This window comes from Choristoneura fumiferana, chromosome 22, assembly GCF_025370935.1.
Source record: "Choristoneura fumiferana chromosome 22, NRCan_CFum_1, whole genome shotgun sequence".
NCBI lineage: Eukaryota > Metazoa > Arthropoda > Insecta > Lepidoptera > Tortricidae > Choristoneura > Choristoneura fumiferana.
This window is the reverse complement of record NC_133493.1, coordinates 7,067,719-7,082,503: the sequence shown is the minus strand read 5'-3', so window position 1 is coordinate 7,082,503 and position 14,785 is coordinate 7,067,719. Positions and strand designations below refer to the sequence as shown.

At 37.8% G+C, this 14,785-nt stretch overlaps 1 protein-coding gene across 1 annotated transcript in view; it reads left to right on the top strand.

Annotated features, from left to right (window-relative positions):
- Positions 1–14,785, top strand: part of Poxn (paired box pox-neuro) — a 71,265-nt gene that overhangs the window by 17,424 nt on the left and 39,056 nt on the right. The window contains exon 2 of the mRNA XM_074104579.1: positions 2,363–2,393. Coding sequence (XP_073960680.1) covers positions 2,381–2,393 — 13 coding nt within the window. The 5' untranslated portion in view covers positions 2,363–2,380. The remainder of the gene's footprint in view (positions 1–2,362; positions 2,394–14,785) is intronic.

Sequence of the window (14,785 nt, the reverse complement as noted above, 5' to 3'; positions counted from 1 at the left end):
TATCATTAATGTCAAGAAACCCCTATCGGTAAACCAAAGCCCAGTTACAAACAAGGCTACCACAAAAGCGTTACCATAAAAAGTTATCATAATTCAAGTATAAAATATGCACAAATTATGTATCACACGCGAGCAAGGCTGATGCGAAAACATGGAAACCCCGCTGATTAAAAGATACGAATTAACGCAGCCTTGGTTCTTTTACCCACTTGGCTAAAACTACTTGTAGTTAGTTCTGCCCGAGGTTTCTAACCGATACTAAAAATACCGGTATTAAAATTACGTAACCTACGCCTTATTTAAGTAGTAAGTATACGAGAGAGAAAGACATTTTATTAACACACATCAGGTACACAAAATTGCTCAAAAATATCTAAATAAGCACTTGCTCGATTTGCTAAAGGGAAAAGAAAGTAGCATAGGAGAAATTATATTTTTTTAATACAAGTTCTTTTGCTGACTGCATTTGCATTGTCATCCTAACTACACGGTACCAAGTTTCAAGTCTTATCCTAGTTACTGTTGAATAGTTCCACCCCGTAGGACGGTGCGAGTTGCGACAAACGAATTTTACCATATTATTAAATTGTCATACTTACAGAAGAATGGTATATTTTACCTCAATCGGGAAGTAGTCGAAAAATTAGAATTTTGAATTCACAAGTTACAAGCTTACACACGTTGCAAGTTAAAAAAAACTTGTAGCATCTTGTGGGAAACCGAAGCATAGTTCCACAGAGAATAATTCAAAGAACCAACTACCCCTAGTTTTGACGCCGTAAGGTTTTTTTTATAGGTGCGTGGAATAATTTACCGTTTTGTCGTCTCGCATTATGGTAAACAGTTACCATAATATTTTTGATACGCTCGCCCCCACTTAGGCTTTATTTTAATGCATTAATTATTCGCTATTTAGTGGCACGACACACGTCGTACAAGAAAATAGAGTTAGAACGTGTGATACCTTCTGAAGTAAAAGTAAAGAACGGATATACGGCCACGCTCTTTAATTGTGACACATTTTATAAAAAATACCATTGAATTGTCATACAAGATGACAGATATTCGATCTCGAGCGGGTCCCATTATTTTGCCTAAGCCGCAGGCGCGGGTCGATAGATAATAAGTCGAAGGTGAAATAGGTTTTTTGAATGAGTTATACTTTTTGATTTTCACTTCGATTAAATGTTCCTTACTAGTTTTATTTTTTGTGCATTTTATTTGTATAGTAATAATCTATTACAACTGCCTATTTTAACTAATTTAGTAGCACGAAACACACATAAAACCAAATCTACTAAAAAAATAAACAAAACTTAATTTTAAAAACTTTATGAAAGAAAAGTAAAACTAAAATAATAAATTTATTTTAATCAACCCTTTAGCACATCATGCATTAGTTTGTATCGAATGCAAATATATTCTTCCACATCTGAATTAAAATCAACGCCACCCAAAGTCTTGAAATTAAAAAAAAACATTGATATTTTTTCCCGCCTCTAAGTTATGGCGTTATGCTAAACAGCGCTATCTGATGGTAAAGCGCGGTCACACTCACCGTTTTGGGGACATTATGATCTTTTATTATGGTTTTTTATTTTTACGCGGTTATTAATAATAAGAGGTTAGTCTTTTGTGTTTTATTCCATATTATATTAGTTCTTTAATTAGAGATGTTAACAGTAACGTTTGCATTTAACTTGTAGTAAGTATAGTATTTTTTTTGCCTAACCTACTGTGATTGATGGGTTCTCTATATATTATGTTCCAAAATTCGTATAGCTAAATAACATAAGAATTTTCTACTTAATTCCTTTTAAAAAAAATTGAGTCAGTTGCAAAAATCATTGAAAAAAAAGAAAAACTGAGGAAAATAACATTCTATGCAAATACCTTTGAATGGTCAAGCGTACCAACATAAAACGATTTCCTTGTTAATCCGTCGCGTTCAAGGAGCACGCATTTTAAACTGATATTCGCGTGCAACCGCACTTTTTTGTATTCATGATTTTTTGGATTTTCACGGTGATCGAGCGAGCGATACCATCGATTTTCCAGCCAGGCACGCACCTACTCACTTAATTCTTGATTTAGTACCGCATCATATTTTGATAAGTATTTTTAATTTGAATAAATTATGATTTAAGCGTGTTATCGCCGCGTAATAGGGAGGTTTAATCACAGGCCGCTTTCATGGCAGAATGTCACAGTGCCGTTGCCTTTTGTTGTAGCGTGAAGGAAAGTAAAACTCGATAAAGATGTCACATTGTTTTTGAGTTTGGAATTTAGGCGCGAGATTGCGTTCTGATAGTTGTGTTGACTGTGTAGTGATGTACTCGTAATGGTTTGTTTTTATTTGCAGGTTTGGGTGCTTTCTACGATGCCGCATACGGGTAAGAAAGAAAAATATGGAAATAGTATTATAGGAAACATCATATGTGAATTATGTATCGTTACTACTTTGAAAAAATCTCGTATCTAAAATCAATTACCTATCTCAACATTGAGCCTCAAAATTCACTCAGAAAAATTATCGATTTTGAGGTACAAGTTTTTTTTTAAGTAGTGGTTATAATAGGTACCTACAAAGTTAAATCGTATTAAAATACTGAGAAAAAAATCGAAAAATTGCGAGTCGAATTCGCACACGAAGGGTTCCATACAATGTGTCGAACCGAAAAAAGGTCGTTTTATATAGAGTGTACAGTCAAGGGCAAAGATATCGACACGGCCAAAGTTGCAAAAATATGTATACACGACTTTATGCACTTAAAATTAAGGCTGTGTATACATATTTTTGCAACTTTGGCCGTGTCGATATCTTTGCCCTTGACTGTAACATTCAGAACGGTCAGTATGGGAAAGTCTGAAACTATAATACATACGAAGATCTGTTGTTAGGAACCATGTCATCGATTTTAGTAACAAGAAAAACTCCATTCAAACATTTAAAGTGAAACTTGTACTCAGCTCGGGAATCGAATCCGAACGATTTGAAAAATAAAACTAACATTATTAAAGAATATGAAATAAAATGCATTTTATTCACTCTAGATATCATGTTTCATAGTAACATTTATTGCTTATGATCTACCTACACTATCGATATCCAAATAGAAACGGATTCACACCGGATTGACGAATATTATTGAAAACGTTTAATTTTTATCAGTCTGGACCACCAGTCGGTCAGTCTAAGAGGGTTATATACGTACGGTAATTCTGTCGTCATTCTGACCAGAATGATGGATTGAACTGAACCAGAATGAGCGGGTAACCGATGTCATACACACTTTGTGTAAAGAGCCAGACGAACGGACGAGTGAACAGGTAGACTTTACATATAGGATTCCGTTGGGAACGGAACACTAATAATATGGCTTTCGCGAGATGAGCCTTTTCAAATCCTAAAATTAAAAAAGTGGAGCAAAATAAGATACTGGCAGGTAAAATTATAACCAAACTAGATCTCGAAAAGCACCGTATCGGCTCAATCCCACATCCCACAGTATCCGATTACCTTCGCTCCGATCTTAATTAAGTCTAAACGATTGACATTAAACAAGTCGGGAAGCCGAAACTGGCGGGTTATCTCAAACAAGAATATGCACGGAAACCCCGCCGGAATAAATCACATGTCAACGTCTTTACGCTGACCAGATAGAGTTTTTTTTCGTCGTTCTAAAGCCTTTTTTCTGTGGTGGTTTTGTACAAAGTTATGTTGGTAGCGGATAAAAGTGGAACTAAACTTGACAGGTATTGAATTGAAGTGTCAGTGCGTTGAATTAGCAAATACGCAAGGCAGGGTTGCCAACTTGCGTAAAGCCGAGTTTAGACTTGCAAGAAAAATCGTGCAAGTTGCATTACATTACGGCGCTCGATTAACCACTACAAACTCGTTGGCTTTGCAATTTAATGCAACTTGCACGATCTTTCTTGCAAGTCTAAACTTGGCTTAAGAGTGTGACTACATTCTGTCCTATCTCATCACCATATCAGTCGTAGGGCGTCCACTGTTGGCCGCATAGGCCTCCCTCATTTGGTTGCCAATACTCGCCACCCTTATATTATGACAAACGGGTTGGCAGTATATATGTAAGGTTACTAAGAAGACGCTGCTTCCCATCTTTAGGTATTATCCATCACCCGGTTTCTACTGCGCCTACGTGAGGAGATGGGCTGTGCTATCTATCAATTACGTAATCGACCGGTAAGCCACCCTTAACATAAGGTGACACAGCAACAGTTACAAAAGGTATCTCAACATATTATATTTAATAAACGTTTTATTTTATCGAGAATAGTTGAGATAATTAGCAAGTTGAAGTGGCAGTGGCCTGGCCATATCTGCCGAAGAACCGACAACTGCTGGAGTAAACGAGTTCATGAGTGGAGACCGCGTATCGGCAAACGTAGTGTAAGACGCCTTCCGGCCAGGTGAACTGACAATCTACGGACGGCTGTTGGTAGAAGCTGGATGCGTCAAGCCGAGGACAGGGCGCATTGGCGCTCGTTGGGGGAGGAATATGTCCAGCAATGGAATGCTAAGGCTGATGATGATAATTCTATCGACATCGACACAAGCGCCGCTTGTACCGGCAAACTTAAGTTGGTAGTGCGCCACGCATTGAAATCATAAGCGTTTCAAAGAACCTCGCACCGTCACCAGCCCATTAACGATCAAGATCGGTAATTAAGGATCGAGAATTCTCATATCGAGATAATATCGGATCCGTATCGGGCCACCCGCACTCGCCTGATACATTATACATACTTGTGTCAGCGTTTAATGCTCGTCTGTCTGTTAGTCGGTCTGTTTAAGGAGTTGCTTTGGGTCCCGTGCCTTTTGATTGAACGTGGAAAAAGCGTTTTTTTTTACAACACACAGGCACTTAAGCCTAAACCCTGATGGGCATTGGTAAAGAAAAATTTACTTTAATTCAATATTTATTATACTCAAGACAGTTTTTGCGGAAATAAAATAGAAAAATAAACAAAAATTTTCATAGATTTTGTATTACTAAAAGTACCAGAACGTACAATTTAAGATTATTTGTAGGAAAAAAAAACAATTACGTAGGTACTCGTAAGTGTTAAAGTTTAGTAGTCTCCAAATGTACGGAACTGGTAAATTTAAACCAGCTTTAACGACTAATGGCCTAACATTTAGTCGCGAGCTAAATTAAAATTAGTTTTTTCCAGCACCGCGCCATAAATCTAGATTTATTATTTGACGGTGGAGCCATTTTACACTTCCACTGAACGTAGCCCTACTTTATTTAAATTTTATCATGATAGGTAGATCTCATCTCCTTAAACGTTTAGAGTTAGGTGTACATACCTACTAAACAAAAGGGACCTCCTACATCCCTGTAAAATTTAAACATGTAAGTAACTCATGACTATTTCTCATAACCATTATCAGTTGTACACTTATTTAAAAAAAAACCTGACGCTCGCTATTTCAACACAAAAAATAAGTAATTATTGTGTTTAAACATATACAAAATCTTGTGGCAAAGGAAGGTTTCGATGTAGTTACAAAATTAAATTTTTTTCCTCACAAGAATTCGTGACGTTTTCCTGACGTCAAGAAATTTTGGATGTTTTGTGCAGTTTATTTATGATCTGGTCCTTAGTGTTAATAATTTCTCGACAAAAAGATTTCTTGTCAATTTCATGACGAGACAACTTTCTGCGGCACATTTTAGTAGTATAAAAAAGCGACATGTAAAAGAGCTCTCTGCATTCGTAACGGCTACGGAACCCTATCCTGGGCGTGTCTGACACGCTCTTGGCTGCTTTTTTTCTTTTCTTGGTCGTTTTTTGTTCATTATTCTACTTTTCTTCCCACTTTTGGGTAAAAGCTTATTTCTCTTTTACTCCACTTTCGCATATTGGGCAAATATTCAGCATTTCCCGTCGTTCTTTTTCATCATTAGCATTTTAGCAAGTATTATTAAGAGAGATGATGTTTAGAGTTAAGTTTTTCTGAATAGTCTATAATAATAATGATTGTTGCTACTTGTCCATCCGTTGTGCTAATAAACGTGAGATGGTAATGAGGTTTAACCTAGCGGTCGAAACACACGATTATTCACCCTAATACGTACGCAAGTTTTTTCCATCCCACTTGATAAGCATATAGATCGTCCCTCTATCTCCGCCTCGGTCTGTCTCTATTAGATGCTAGGCCTTGGAAGCTGATTTCTTAATCTCATTTAGTAGCAGTCGTGGCAGTGGTACAAATAAAAGAAATTGGAGTGAATGAAAAAAAAAAGTGAAAATACAAACTGAAATATAGATGCACAGAAAAAACAGAAAAATAAGACCATCACTGGGAATCGAACCCAGGTCCTCGGTAATCCGTACCGCGTGCTATACCGCTACACCACTCATGGTCAACGGTACCGACACGAATTTCCCTATGCACCTCATATCCGTTGACCATGAGTGGTGTAGCGGTATAGCGCGCGGTACGGATTACCGAGGACCTGGGTTCGATTCCCAGTGATGGTCTTATTTTTCTGTTTTTTCTGTGCATCTATATTTCAGTTTGTATTTTCAATTTCGGTTTTACGGGATGACCGTAAAAGTAAAAATTTGGAATTGAAATAAAAAATACAAAAAGATTCCAAAAAACCAATCTTAAAGAAAAAAGTGTTTTTTCCGAAATTAAAGGGTTTTTTTCAGCGATAAAGCTCAACATTTTCAGCTTTATCGCTATATGTCACGTGACGAGATTTGACACTGGAAATGAGTTTCGAGCGATTTCATGTGGCCGCGCCCTAAAGCTTCCCCTTACGTCTAACTAGCTACAAATCGCGGGACAGTCTCCCGAACTTCATTAAAACAAGATAAAACGTTTTATTAAGAATTAATTAGATGGCATCTTACTATCATATAATTTCTCCAAAGAGATGGTATCGAGGCGCGGAGGCATTTTACTATTTGATGTATTTTGGCGATTGACATCGGTGAGATAAACACACACGTCGTTTCCGGAATATGACACACCATTATATTAGTACATGTTCCTTGCAGCCTCACTCACGGTGTTTTCCCACGGGATAAAATCTTAACTTTAGACACCGCTCAAAATATTATAGAATCAAATTATTCATACTTTTATTGTCTGTATAAGACGATGCCGCGGTGCTAAAAGAAATAGATCAAATCTATGCATTAATATTAGGTACTATCTAATCTATTTTTTTAACCCCCGACGCAAAAAGAGGGGTGTTATAAGTTTGAACGCTATGTGTGTCTGTGTGTCTGTCTGTCTGTGGCACCGTAACTCTTAAACGGTTGGACCGATTGAATGCGTTTTTTTATTTGAAATCAGGTTACCTAGCAATGATACTTAGACATGTTTCATCAAAATCGGTTTAACCGTTTTTGAGATATTGAACTTTGAAGTGACAAAGTCGGGGGTTTTCTACTTTTTGTTAGTTATTACAAGTTGAAGAAACAATAATATGTATTATAGGTAGACAAATTCATACGACAAATTAAAAGTAAAATTTTACTACCTTAATTCAATGAAAAACCTGTCATGTTCATTTAAACTGAACCCATACAAAACTAAATAAAACTAATACTTAGCCAGTTTTTATTTGTTTCGCCAAACCTAGCGGTCCACTGTCGCAAAGTTCTACGCTTAATCTTTAGTTTAATCAAAACTAAGACCTTTAACGGTTACTATAACGTACAATATTAAACACATTAAGAAGGAACATAACACTTGATCTCATCGAGCTAGTCAAAGTGTCAAAAGATATAAATCGAAATCAATTTTGTCGCCTCAAAATTGAATCGAAGTGCCAAGCATCCTGCAAAACTTGTTATAGCAATAATCGCGCCTACGATCTATCTAATAACCAAAAGAAGTGGTTAGCATGATGTTTAATTTATGAATCAACGACACGCATTGGTTTGACATGGATACATTATTTACAGATAGTTTGTTAAGCCGTTTGAAATCAGCACGAAAGTCTCTGCAACTAGATAATGCTGAATACGGTATCGGTATTTGGCTATTTTGTATATTATGTTTTATAAATTAAAACTACACAATGCCTGTTATCGAATAGAAAAACAATTTTTAAGCTACCTTTACAAATTACAAAGTTATAAAGGTTTTAAATTCAAGATTAGACAGAGAAAGACATACTGGCATGTGACGTCACACGCCAGTACCTACCGCCATACTTGCTGTATAGAAAAAAGCGTTTGAGAAAGAGACAGGTATATAGATTTATCAAAAAATCACTATAAATCCAATTTTCAACCGATTTAAATTTTCTCTTCGCTAAACACTATCTGTTTATCTATATTTTCATCATCATAATAATATTAAGATATGGCAAAATCAGGAGTTGTCAAATACCGTATTGCATGGAGTGCACATTTTCTCTAGGAAACACAGAAAGTGAGAGATGCGCGAGTTAAATATGTCTCCAGATGTAACATTTGGCAGTTAGTGTGTGTGAATAAATATCTGACACTTCCTACCGACCCTAGGAATAGAGTCGTATTCGTATCAGATGTTTATGCACGATTTGTTGTCGTCAAATATTAGTAATGGTGACTGTACACAACCACGGCTATGCTTGTTATTTACCGACGTCACGTAAGAAGTTTAAAACATCCGGTGGGAATCTATACACGGCACCGAATAATTAAAAGCTGGAACCACCCTGGTCACGGGGGAGACTTACAAAAATCTGTTATGTATTAGTACCAGAGGGAATTATTACTTGAAAAAATGTCGGTAAACCACACGGTGGATTGGATCTACATGATGGAGCGATGAAATGACTTTTTGCCAAGTTTCTTGCGGCGCATTCTTCTTGGCAATGATGGTCTTTCCAAAAGCGCCGGTAGTTTAAAAAAATGACCTGTAATAATGTCCATTGCGGCCTATTTGCTGAATAAATTTGAATTTTGATCTAGTCAAAATTGCCGGAAGGAAGTGGGCGAGGAAAACACAAGATCCAGTAAAATGGCGTGCACTGCTAGAAGCTTATACACTCAGCATTGGGTGGCAAGGGCAAGGGGCTGAAGAAAGAAGGAGAGATCAGAGGGAATCCGTCACGCTCGGACAAACGGAGGTTATTCGACTCACGCCCCCATTCATCACCATTATGAACATATCAGCCATTAGGACGTCCGCTGCTGGACATAGAGGCCTCCGACATAGATCTCCAGTTGCTTTGGTAGGAAGCCGCCTGCATCCATCGTCAGCCCGCGGCTTTAGCCAGGTAATCCTTCCATATCATTGGTGGCCGTTCGAGAAATTTTCGGCCCCAACGACACTCGCTTGGCTATGTCGATGACCGTCATATTTCTACGTATCTCCCCATTAATGATTCGATCCCGTAGAGAAACCCCGAGCATGGCTCTTTTCATAGCTCGCTGAGCAACTCTGTCTATTTATAAGGACTATAGTGAAGCACCACGTCTCCATTCGCGACCCATTGGAAAGTCAGTTTACTGAGCTGATTAATTAAGTCCAGATTTAATGTCGCACTATTATTGACACTCGACGTTATGTTAAATGTAGCGTGAGTGTGGCATCAGCCTCGCTGCGCATCTGACGCGTCGCGTCGCGCTTTGTCGCGTTGTTCAGCTGACTGCGTTTAGTTTGGGGTGACACGTAAGGTTAAAAGGGATACGCCATTACTTTTTTTCGTATACAGTATTACTGGCATGCGGGAATTTTTCACGCAACGAACTGTTTATGACACCTTAATGTAAGTAATCACCATCCACCAAAGCTAACCACGATTTAATTTTAATTGACAACAACAAATATGGCGCGATTGTTTTCATGTATATTTGCAGCTATAAATGAAAAGTGTGTGTTTGTGTGTATGTTTGTCCGTCTTTCACGTTGAAACGGAGCGACGGATCGACGTGTTTTTTGGCAAAGAGATAGTTTATGTATGGGTCAGAGAGTGACGTAGGCTACTTTTCATCCCGGAAAAATGCACAGTTCCCGCGATAACCGAATTCTACGCGGGCAAAGCCGCGGGCAAAAGCTACTTATTAAATAAGTCAGCAGAGCATCAAAATAAAAAATCAACCAAGACAGCATTTTTCCGAATTTTTTTTTCTGCAGCTCCGACTTCTTAGCTACACCCCTGTAAAAAGTGTCTTGTACCAAACAATAGATACTAAATTATGTATGATACTAACACATTATCGGCATTGCATTGAATCAGTTAGATATAATAGAAGGAAGGATTACTACCCGTAGTCTTGCAAAACCAGAGGATTGCAAATGCATTGCCAGTCTAAGGGACTTTAAAAATATGTAAAATTGGAACTGATATAATCATAAATTTCAAATTAGTCTTATCCACATTAATTGCCGCAAACGCCGCTCCATCAAAGACATCACATTCGATTTTCTAATCCGGTGTTTACAACTCTGTTACAATTTAAAGTCGTAAACCTTTACAAGTCTTTATTCTAAATTGATTAAAAACAAAAGCTGGGTATAAATTAGGATTATATTTTGTTACCAACATTAAACAACGCAAAACTATAACAACTAAATACTATAATGTCTTCTCGACAGGTCGACGTCGATTTGGTAGGGCGAAGAGAAGACAATTTAAAAATGAATCTGAAAAATTACAGAGGTTTAGAATAAGCCCAAGGACTTTTGTGATAATCTATAAAACTGTGCCTTTTTAACTACATAGTTTTGATACTTTCGCATTATCTTTTGAACTTCGGTCGCTAGTCGCACTATTGCTAATCTCTCAAAATTTAATAAGCATTGAACTCTCATTCTGTTCAGTATCAGAATGTAGAACTGTGTGGGAGGAGGCTCTAATAGAGAGATCTCTCTCCGCGCAAATGTTATGCCTCCCCAGCTCCGAAGGACGAGCGTCGGAATTTAAAAAAAAAAATGAAAAAAAATATTTATTACCAAAAACCAGAAACAATTTGTTTACATACGTCCGAGTTGTGAAACTTCGATAGCGCCATGTCCATATTGAACAGGTCGGAGTTTCTATAGTTGCTCACTAGATGGTGCTAGGAGTCGCTACATCAGCCCCCCTTTTTAGACCGGAGGTCGGCGTGGAGTGCGGTGCAGTGTGCGTTAATCATTTTCAGCACTGTAACTGCTCATCCACTTCCGACGACTCCCCTATTACGAGGCACCATGAAGCTGTCATACTCGTATCCTCTAGGCGCTAAATTGCTTGTTTTCTTTTGTATAACTTACCTACTCACATATCACATTCTCACTCACTCACAGTCAATAATTATTTTTTCTCACAAATGACCGTAAAAGTTAACATTATTCTTCACATATCAGAAGGGGAAGTGCATACTTTATGGTCAGCGAAAAATTAAAAAGTTAAGAAAGATTGCAGGCTCGCTAGCTTGACAATAATGTCGCATACAAATTCCATTACTGCCGAGACGCAATTTTTTTAAAAGTTAAAAGGGCCATGGAAATGTTGGCGTACCTAAGTCCTATACAGCCAACTCAAATGACCGGTATCGGTTATTTTGTTAGAATTCCGGACTTTTTTTATTCGGTCTGAAACAGCTTGTGGTGTAGTTTACACATGCAGTTTTTTTTAAACGAAAAAAAGTCGGGCAAGCATTAACATTATTAGAATAAAATTAAATGTCATAATATATTTTAAGGAAAACATCGTTCGATGGGGCCATTATAATCCCAAAAATTGAATTGAATTGATTATACTATTTTTTTTTTTCCTTCATCACTTTTGAGAAAAGCTTTATGCTGGAATACTCGTAGTAATTGCTGGCTTCGTATTAGTTAAACTTTATACCCATACTCATACTCAGCCAGCAATTGCCCACTTCCATGCCATGACAATAATCTACTATAATGTTACAACAAATCTGGATCAATTATCATCAGCATCATCATCTCAGCCTATATTCCCAGACAAGCAAGCCTCCTCTCAGAATGGGGTCAATTATGCTGTCTGCTAAATAAAATAAATGAATTTGAATTTCCATTCCTCTTTTTATTCTATGTTGATTGCAGTTTAATTGAGACCTAAGCTCGTAGAGTCACGCACCTCATCCATCACTTCTTGATAGGTGTCATGTACGGACACCACATTTTCTCGACCTTACGCTGCGCAGGCGGCGTTGGATCAGCACCCTTCACTAGCCGGGCCTTTGGCTTCGCGAACTTCATGTCTTCATAGTCCACGCCGTGTTTTACCCAGGCCACAATGAACCCTGTGCCTGTTATAAAAGGTTCAATATACACTGCCTCATAGAACTATTTCGGCGAATTATTGAGCAAATTTGACTCGGCAAAGTTTTCAATTTTTTTTAATAAATGATGTCTATGAGTATTGTCTAATATATTGATCGTAGCGTGTAGAACGTAGCGCGTAGAGCGTAGAAATAGTATGTACGTATGTAAACACTTTATTGTAGGTAGGTACATAAACACAAAAACGTTGAACGAAACGCATGAGCCCCCTAAAATTCTCGGCGCTTATCACGTTTTGGAGCGCGAGTAAACTACCAATACTATAATACCTCGTATTAAAAGATAAATACCAACTGTCTGACTTAATGACTGGCTCATCAACTCAGGACTAGAAAACTATCTGCTTTTGAAGTCATAAATTACTGACATACGCAAATTAAAACGAGCTACGAACAAGCTCATGAGGAGAGACGCACTAGCTTTACCCGGCTGCGCCTTATTGTTCATAGAATTCATATTTGCCCTGAGATTGAAGGGTGAGCATTCGAACATACAAGAAAACAAGGTAGGTGTGTAACTTACGGTCACTATTATCAATAATATCAGGCCTAAGCGTGCCAACGGTGTAAAACCGTAGTTTCTCTACAGCGGCGGCATATTCCTCGCATCTACACCGATCCATCTTTGTTATTTAAACTAATTACAAAACTATCCGGTTATTTGGTTGTGCTGTTTTAAAATGTCTAAAAAATGCGTACAACGTAATCCAGTGTTTACAGTCAATGCGTCATTGTGACGTGCGATTTTTTTTTTGTAGTTCAAATGAGGACGCTTAACGTTTTTAAAATAAAGTTTGTTAATGTCGCTCGGAACTCGAAACAAAAGATTGGTTTTCTTTTTCTTTCTCATTTGAATATTCAGGAAAACGAAGAAAACCGACAAGTTCCAAGTGACAATAACATTCGTTTTACTGTATTTAGTGTTCATTGTATACCAGTGGTCGTATCGTAACAACTACATTTTCACCGGGCTGCCAAGATTTTGACAATAATAGCAATGTTTGTGTATCTACATTAGTGGCGAGAAGTTGTATCCGAAGACATACCTAACTTACTGTTCTCTCACTTTTTTGGTTGTGTAACGAAAATGTTCACTATTCGTTACTGTTATAAAGTTATAAAACATAGTGTATCAAGGTTGGGAAAGCCTGCTGAACCCAAGCCCGGGTCACAATGATGATTGTTTCCGGGTGGTCTATTGCAGAACTGTTTTTTTGTGACACAATATATCTACGAGTATAGCGTTTCTACCTAGGTGACTTTTTGCTGGACAATATGTATAATGAATTAACTCAATTTAGTTTCTTGGGTAAAAAATAGTATTTTATTTAGATTATCAGAAACTATTGGACGCGTAAGTATTTCGTCTTTTGTAAATCAAACAAAAAAACAAAGATGAAACGTGTCGTTCAGAAGTGGCGCACGGTGTGACGTCACACGGAACTTAACAAGCTATGGGGCTGTTTCACCATCCATTGATTAATTTTATTTGACGGATAAATGTGATGCCGTCTCCGTCTATTCGAACAAAACAAATAGAGAAGACATCACATTTATCCGTCAAATAGGTAAATTTAACCAATGGATGGGGTGAAACAGTAATTAAACTTTTTAGGAACTAGCCTATTGCTTAAAATCAGCATCATCATTATCATATCAGCTGTAGGACGTCCACTGTTGGACATAGGCCTCCCCCGTATTGTGCTCCCCTCGTAATGACAATTGTTTAAATTAGTCTGATTAAGTTTATATGCGTAAGAGTGTATAACAAAAATAAAATACACCTACATAGACAGTGGCAATCACATCCATTGCCTCCATTTCGCCTCCTTGATTGCTATTCATCGAACAGAAGCGTAAAAAACCCAGGGGATACTACTAATATTCAAAATCGAAGTTCGTATCGTACCGTCCCTCTCACTCTCGTATTAAATCATATTAGAGTCAGCGGGACGGCAAGATACGAAGTTCCAATTTTGCACTTGGTAGTAACAGGGCCAGTGTCGGGCGCTCCCGTTGCACCATCCCAGCGCGGCGCTGTAAAATCAGTCACAAGCTGTAAAATACGCAATAACTTTTGCGATATACGACCGATATGCAGTCTAAAAAAAGTTTTACTGCCAACCGATTGTAAACCTGGGCGCATATTAGCTGTATTGCCAGCTTAAGACGCGTGCAATTCCGTCTTTTAAGGCTTCTCGAAACTTATATCATAAAATGCATACGCGCATGTGTTATGTGCGCGCCTTAATTGATAGAATGATGCTACAATGTACGGCGCTTGATGTTTTTAGTTTCATAAATTCGCGGATTATATTCGCGCCAGGAGAATACAACGTCTAGGTGTTTGTCGGCGGATCATGAAAGGGGTTGATGCTTTAACTATAAGCACTGTACAGAATATTAAATCGGCTACAGTTTAGTGTTTTTCAATCTGTGGGTCGCGACCCCCGGGGGGTCGCAGTATCTTTAAAATACTCTCACCGTTATTATGATGATTATT